The sequence below is a fragment of the Lipotes vexillifer genome, unplaced genomic scaffold (assembly GCF_000442215.2).
Source record: "Lipotes vexillifer unplaced genomic scaffold, Lipotes_vexillifer_v1.1 scaffold916, whole genome shotgun sequence".
NCBI lineage: Eukaryota > Metazoa > Chordata > Mammalia > Artiodactyla > Lipotidae > Lipotes > Lipotes vexillifer.
Window position 1 is genome coordinate 3,850,877 of NW_006798383.1, and position 8,161 is coordinate 3,859,037.

The following is an 8,161-nucleotide window of genomic DNA, read 5'->3' on the forward strand; positions in this document are numbered from 1 at the left end:
CCCCCGCCCACCCCGTCCCCAGCCCCTTCTATTTGACTCCCGCTGCTTGTGGATCACAACCCATCCTGCCCTGCATTCATCAATGAATCACTGAGAGCATCCTGCTTTCTCAATTGTGCTGTGACCTCCGTGGGGCCGGAGACCGGAGACCAGAAATCGCTTAAGAGAAATGAAAGCCTCTGGGAGAGGCGTGAAGGCTGCTGCCGTCTGCTTTGTCTCTGCCCTTCTCCCTCTGTGGCTGGTGAGCAGGGCAGGCCGGGGGTCAAGAGAGAGCCTGGCCCTGCTCTCTGTCCTACTGGGGCATTCATCCTGTGGGAAGACGAGGCACCAGAGGCTTTACAGACCTGCTCTCTCTGCTTCACCATGGCCCTCCTCACACCTCTGCCTCATTCCAGGGTTTGGTGGGAATGTGATGAGCAGGAAGCCAGGTTCTGCCCAACCCCTCACCTTGGGCAGGTGGCAGGCCCTCTCTTAGTTACCTCCTCTATAAAAGGAGGAGGGTAGACTACCTTTTTATAGTAGCCGGAACCTATGGGCAGGTTTTGCTTTAAAACAAATACACCTTATTAAAGACCAAATTCAGACAAAGAGAGATTAAGGGGATATTAGTCACACCCTGTAAAGGGACCCTTTACCCAATTAAGAATCCCTGGTGACCAATGGGCTCCTTCTAGAAACTGCAGTGGGGGGCTCTCTTGGGGAAGTCCCTCTCTCAGTCTGTGGAACCTCCTGCTAGAGGTCTCCAGGGCCCAGTCCTGTCCACCTGTGGATCCCTTGGGTCTTAGCTTAGGAGGGAACAGACTTCAGTGGAAAGAGGTTTGGATCAGAAGGACCAGATTCGAATCCTGTATCTACCTGGCTAGGTGACCTCAGGCAGGTTCCTGAACCTACCTCTCCTGGTCTTTAAAAGGGGGACAAGACCACCTGCCCAGGTTATTGGGAGGCTGACTGGCAACTATGAGATGGTGCACACTCTGCCTTCCCCCTCTGATTGAGAGGAGTCTCTCCTGCAGGAGGGCAAAGGCCAAAGCCAGTGGTCCCTTCTGCTGGGGGACCTCCACGGTGGACCTCTGCTACATATCCACGGTGCTGCCTCCTACTCATAATAGAAGAGGCTTAACCCTTAGTATTTCCTGCACCAGACACTTCACACGTATTAACACATATTCAAGCCTCAAGCAACCTGGTGAAGTGCTATCGTTATACCCATTTCACAGATGAGGAAACTGAGGCACAGGGAGTTAGGACTTTCCCAAGACCACACAGCTGGCAGAGCTGGGACACAAAACCAGGCATTCTGGCTCCAGAGCCTGTGTTCTTAACTCTACAGAATGTTCTGAGTCTAGGTTCTGTCTCCTCTGGGGCCAGGCCCTGGGCTCAAAGAATGAAAATAATGCTTCAAGCATGTCTTTTTACTCTCAAATCCAAGGTAGGACCAACTTCTCCCCTCCTTTCTGAACCTATCAATACTTAAAATAACAACAATGGCAGCTGCTATCATTGGGAGTTGCTATGCGCTGGGCCCCCTGCTAATTCAATCCTTACCTTTAATAGAGGCAGGCACTATTTTTACCCCTGTTTTCCACATGGGGGCATGAAGGTCAGAGGTTAAGCAGCTGCCGGTCATAGAGCAAACACAGGGCAGAGCAGGAGTTCAAACCCTGTCTGATGCCAAAACCTAAACTCTGAACTCCAAGCCACATGCTTCTCCTCAGTGAAACTACAGTAATGCTGATCTCATTAACTCCATCCAATGATGCAGACTGTATGGTACTAAAATGGAAGCAGGCAGAGCTCACCAAGTTTCCAAGGAAAAGTATAAAGTAAACAGGATTTCACGAGGAACATCAACACTGGCCCGAAAGAACAAACTTGCAACACTCTTGGGCAACCTCATTTGCATATAAACGAGCCGCAGCTCATCACAGGACTCCTGGGTGGGATGGGGCCTCAGACAAAATCCCAGGGCCAGGATGACCTCGCAGGATCCGTGGCCACCTGCGCCCCCTCGTGGTGCAAGTCAGAACTCCCCGGCCACCAGCGCCGGAGCCAGGCAGCTTCCCAGAACTCTGGGCGCTCCAGCCCATCTTTTCAGGTTTGAAGAGAAGCCCCTGCTCTGGGGGGGGGTCTGCTCCAGCCCACCTCTGAGCTCCCGCAGCAGTGCTCACCGGGGGGGGGGGCGGCCAATCACAGCTAACAGCAACAGGCTCTTGCTACTGCCAGGCCCAGCTCAAAGCCCTCTAACTGCATCACATCCTTGAATCATCTGCACCTTCCTGCAGGTGGCTGCTACTCCATTTTCATGGGTGTGTCCATCACTTTTACGCGTCACCTTGGCTAGGCTACAATCCCCAGTTATTCAACCACACACTAATCCAGGAATTGCTGGGGAGGTATTCTGCAGGTGGGATCAGGTTCATAATTAGTTGACTTTCAGTGAGATTATACTGGATACTCCGAGGGGTCCTGGGTCCATCAGCTGAAACGCTTTAAAGGCAGAGCTGAGGCTTCCCTGAAGGAGAAATTTCACCTGTGGATGGCAACCCCAGTCGGCTCTTGGGTTTCAGACTTGCCTCGCCTGCCCGCAATCACATCAGCCAGTTCCTTGCCAGAAATCTGATAGCTCCTGCTGGTTCTGTTTCTCTAGTTGAACCTGACTGATACAACACAACAAGTGAGGTCGCAGAGCTCAGGTGATCTGCCCCAGGTCGTGCGGCTGAGAACGGGAACCCAGGCAATCTGACATAAGCTGCTCGCCACGGCCCACACCCGATCATGGAAATCCATCTCGTCCCTCCATTGCTGCCAGAGTCCTCATCCTCTCATCACCTGTCTCCCCGCCTCAACCGTCTCCACTCACCGGTCAGAAAAGGCCTTCTGGGGTCTAAGTCAGATTATGTCCCCCTTTCCTCAGAACCCCGTAGGGGCTCTTCATCTCACTCACAGTGAGAGCCAAAACCCTTAAAATGGCTGGCAAGGCCCTATACGGTCTTTGCTGCTGCCCCATCCCCACTACATCGCTGCTCTCCCCTCCTAACACCTTGACCTCCCCTACGTTCCACCCAGCCACAGACCTCCCACCCCTGGGCCCTTGTACTGGCTGTGCCCTTGGTCTGGACTGCTCTTCCTCGGGTAACCATGCCACTTCCTTGCTTCCCTGTCCAACAGTACATTCTTGTCTGCACAGTTCATCACCCAGAGCGGACTGCAAACCCCCTCGAGGGCAGAAAGGCACATTCCTATAACCTCAACACTTTACACGGTACCGGCATACAGCTGGTGCTCAATAAGGTCAGCTGCAGTATCTGGTCTCCAAACAAGCTGCACTTGGTCCTGCTCCCCCGTCTTTGCGCAAGTGCTGTCTCTTGATTAGCAAAGCCGCCGCTCTCCACCCCTAATCAGAAAAACGCCTCCTTTTCCCGGGTAATGTTCCTGACTTGAGGCTGCAGCGACCTCTCTTTCCTGACCTGCAGCGTCATTCATGCACCCATGCCTTCTTCCATCCACCCTCCCATTCAACAAGCGCCAGGGGACCCTGCTACTGGTGTGAGCCCTGCCGCGAGGTCTCTGCCTTCAAGGTGGTGGGACCCAGATAACAAACAAGAAAACCCACAAGATAGAGTGCGGTTAGTGATGTGCAAGAAGCAGGAAGACCTAAAGGGGCAGCTAGACAGTGGAGGTAGGGGCAGCTTCTCTGAGGTGACAAGCAGAAATCTTAAGGAGCTAGCCATGTGGAAGAATGGGGAACAGTATTCAGGCAGAGGGAACAGCAAATGCAAAGACTGTGTGGAGAGAACGAACCTGAAGGAATGGAAGGTAATGGGCGCAGCTGAGCAGAGGGCTGGGGTGGGAAGGGGGGACGGGGATGAGGGCAGAGCCTGGGGCAGGGTGGCAGGCAGGGGCCAAAGCACACACGGCTCTGCAAGCCCGGGATAAGGAGTTTTTCTGGGTGGGATGGGAAATCTTGGAATTTAGGCAGAAAAGCACATTATTTGATCCATGTGTGGAAGAGCTCACTCTAGCTGCGGTGTGGAGGGGCTGGGGTGGGAGCAGACAGGCTGTGGAGGAAGCTGGGGTCCTCCTGAGAGACGAAGGGAGCGTCCAACAGGTGTGACGGTGGAGGTGGGAGAAGGGGATGGATCTGGAGGTCAGGTGGGCAAGTGAGGGGAAGGGAGAAGTCAGGGATGACCTCTCGATGCTGGGCTTGAGCAACAGGGCGGATGGAGCGAGAAGGAAGATGCGTGAAGGAGCAGGTTCTGTGGAGCGAAGGAGCAGAAATAAATTCGAGGCTACACTGTCTTTGGGGTCTCAAGGTCGCCAGTCCTGCCTCCTCTGTGAGGCTGTCAGCCTCCTGAGAACTTTCTTCCCATTGACTCCACCCTCCCCAGGTCTGCCTTGTAGTCTTGGCTCTGTGCTCAATAGGAGATCCCTCCAGGAGATCCTCCAAGGATGAGCTGGGGCTTCGAGGACTAAAATGTGACAAGAAATGACCAGGGAACAAGCATTCATGTTCTCCACGCAAACATCCCTGACTGGAGCGACCTTGGGAAGCTTCATGCGCTTCATCACAGAGCAGAGTGAAGCCCAAACTATGAACTCAAACCCTCACTTTGCCACAGACTCCGGGCAGCCACCCTCGGAGACACAGCTTCTCATTTGTGAAATGCGAATCCCACCAGCCACCATGCAACGTGGCTCTGGGCAGCAAATAAAGAAATATATGTAAAGTTGCCAGCACATAGTAGATGCTCACTAAATAATAACAGTAGCTAGCACTTTGGGAGAACCATCCAGTTCTCACTGTAGGCAGTGGTCTAAGCACACCTACATATAGAAGTTTATGTAATTTCATTATAACCATATAAGGTGTGTATTGATCAGGGTTCTCCAGAGAAACAGAACAGAATATTGAGAGAGACAGAGCGCAAGAGAGAGCGAGCGAACGAGGGAGGGAGGGAGGGAGGGAGGGAGAGAGAGTGAGGAACTGGCTCACGTGACTGGGGGGTGCTTGGTGAGCCCACAGCCTGACTGTGAGCCCACAGCCGTAGACTGACAGGCTGGAAACGCAAGGAAGAGTTGCAGTTCAAGTCCAAAGGTGCTGGCAGAATTCCTTCTTGCTTGGGGGAGGTCAGTCTTTCTCTTAAGGTCTTCAACTGTTTGGATGAGGCCAACCCACATTAGGGAGGGTAATCTGCTTTACTCAAAGTCCACTGATTTAAAAGTTAATCTCATTCAAAAAAAAACGCCTTCACAGAAACATCCAGAAAAATGCGTGACAAAATATCTGGGCACAGCCAAGTCGACATATAAAATTAACCTTACCAGATGGATAAGAATATTATCCCCAATTTACAGAAGGGAGGACAGGTACAGAGAGGGTAGGAAGTCTGCCCAAGGTCTGAAAAGCCAGATTCTGAACTCTTGCAGTCTGGCTCCAGAGCTGGCACTTTTAACCATGACACTAAGTGGCCATTATCATAAGCACGCCAGCGTAAATTAAATTTTTCCATCCATCCCTTTCCTGGCTGGAGAGTGGAAGGCAGAGAAACCAGGGAAGCTTTCCCTGGGTGGGGCCCTGTCTTGCTTAGGAAGCAGCACAGAACCTGAGCCTTAGAGACTGAGGGCAGGGCAGCTGGGAGGTTATGAGGCCCAGCCCTTGACTTTACAGTTGGAAACTGAGGCCTAGAGTAGAGAAGGGACTCGCCCAGGGTCCCAGGGCGTCAGAAAGTAATGCTGATGACAATAAGCTGACACTTCCACAGCAGTTATTGGGTCCTACGGACTTTTCCACATTAACTTATTGAACCTTCTACGTGTGAGGTAGAGACCATCATTATCTGTGCTTTTTTAGGAAGAGAAAACCGAGGCAGAGAGGTTATGAAAATTGCCTGAGGTCACACAGAGCCAGAATCTGAGCCCAGGGCTTCCCTGGTGGTTCAGTGGTTAAGAATCTGCCTGCCAATGCAGGGGACACGGGTTCGAGCCCTGGTCCGGGAAGATCCCACGTGCTGTGGGGCAACTAAGCCCATGTGTCACAACTACTGAGCCTGTGCTCTAGAGCCCGTGAGCCATAACTACTGAGACTTTGCGCCACAACTACTGAAGCCGGCGTGCCTAGAGCCCGTGCTCCGCAACAAGAGAAGCCACTGTAATGAGAAGCCCGCGCACCACAACGAAGAGCAGCCCCCCTCAATGCAACTAGAGAAAGCCTGCGTGCAGCTGTGAGGACCCAACGCAGCCAAAAATAAATTTATAAAAAAAGAATCTGAGCCCAGGCTCAACCAGCCACTACACCTCTGAGGCCCAGGGCAAGTTTCTTGGAGAGAGAGGTGTGACAGAACGCAATCCCATGTTTGCCCCTCCTTCCAGGTTCCCCCACCTATGGCTCTGGCTGCAAGTGACAGCTGAGGAGATGCTGCAATTCCTTACCCCCCTGTTCATGGAGGAAATGCTGTTCTGCACCAGGGGTGGGCACACCTGAAGCACCCCTCCCCAGGTGACAGGCATGCGTGCACAAGCAGTCTCATCCCACAGCTAGACACAAACACACACCAACCCACAACTGGATACACCCTAACACACTGGCACACACACCCAAACAAGTAAACATACCCTCAAGAGCACACAACTATGAAGCCCCACATGAACACACACAACCCCCTGTACACACATGTTCCCCCCATATGTAAGCCAGGACACATCTTTCCTCATCCCAGTGAATATATAAGCAAGCACTTATACACACAAAACATACGGACCCACACTCAGAAACGCACCATGCACTCACAACTATCTCAATTCACAGCCCATCCATCACACACAGGCACACATACCTCTTCTGATCCACAGTTCAAAGCACCTGGACACAAGTATCTCCCTACAACGTGAGCCATTAATGTAAGCCACGTGTTCATACACACTTCCCACATCCCCAAGGCCAGAGCCCCAGATGGTTGCGCACCCCCATAACTCACCACCCCCATAAATACGGACAACACACAAGCCCACACAGATCGCTGCATTCCCTTCCCCGCCCCAACTCCCAGTACACACAGCCCTAAGTACAAGGGGCCAACCTCTCCCAATTAACTGCACCCCGCCCACGTGCTGGCATTTGCCTAGCCCCTCCTCCCCCACCCAGAGAGAATCCTCCTCTGACTCCAGCCGACTGCGCCCGGCACACAGCGTCCAGCGTCCAAGGACCTGCCCCGACGCTCCCTGTCTCCACCCGCTTCGCAAACTCGGAGTGAGCCCGGCACCTGCCGGGCCGATGCCAGGGTGGGTCGGTGGCCTCCCATCGGGTGTCTCTGAGGGCCACCACGCAAAGCCTCCACCCCGGCAGCGTGGAGAATGCGCTCAGAGTTGGGGAAGGAGGGGAAGGTCTGCGCTGCAGCCGTTAAAAACCCAGTCTCTGCAGCACGATTCCCCTCCCTCCCCCCCCCCCCCCCCGGGTCCTGGATCTCACCTTCCCACGGCGAAAACCCAGCCTCTCGTTTCTATTAACCCTTCCATCGCTGCCGCACCGCGGGGAGGACCGAGGGAGAAACCACAGCGGTGCCCAGGAGTTGGCCCCGCAGACCCAGGAGGAGGATCCGGCTGCACACGTCGCGGGGGCTTAGGCCCTTGACAGGCATCCTCACACTCCCCATGCACCCGCTCCCACCCCCACCGGGAGAGCCCGAGGGGCGCGGTGGGAGGAGGAGGCGAGAGTGTCAGAGGTCTTAGGGGGCGTGGACTGAGGAAGGGGGCAACCACAGGGAGTACCCTGGCCAACAGGACCACAGGGCAGGCGGGCGAGGACAAGCCCCCAGAAAGTCCTCCGCAAGGTCGGAGCGGCGCGTGCACGAAGCGGGAGGGGAGGTTGGAGGGAAGAACGCCCGGAGGCTCCCTTACCTGATTTCCTCTTGGAACTGCCATAGTCCCTGAAAAAGAAGCAACAACAGACAGACATGGTTAGGGTCGTGCGGAGGCGCGCGGCCGCTGGGCTGCAGGACTGCGGCTGCCGGGCACCCACGGGCCGGATGCTCATGTGATGCCGGCGGCCGGCGAGCCGCGCGCTCCGCAGCCGCACGCACTGCGCGCCGCGCCTGCCCGCGGGTCCCAGCCAGCCCGGCCTCCAGGCGCGGACCGCCTGCCCCTCCACGCCCCTCCCCGCCGCCCG

General features: G+C 54.7%; 1 protein-coding gene across 1 annotated transcript in view; it reads right to left on the reverse strand.

Moving 5' to 3' along the window:
• Positions 1-8,161, reverse strand: part of SH3PXD2A (SH3 and PX domains 2A) — a 237,414-nt gene that overhangs the window by 73,123 nt on the left and 156,130 nt on the right. The window contains exon 6 of the mRNA XM_007470435.1: positions 7,894-7,922. Within this exon, the coding sequence (XP_007470497.1) occupies positions 7,894-7,922 (29 nt within the window). The remainder of the gene's footprint in view (positions 1-7,893; positions 7,923-8,161) is intronic.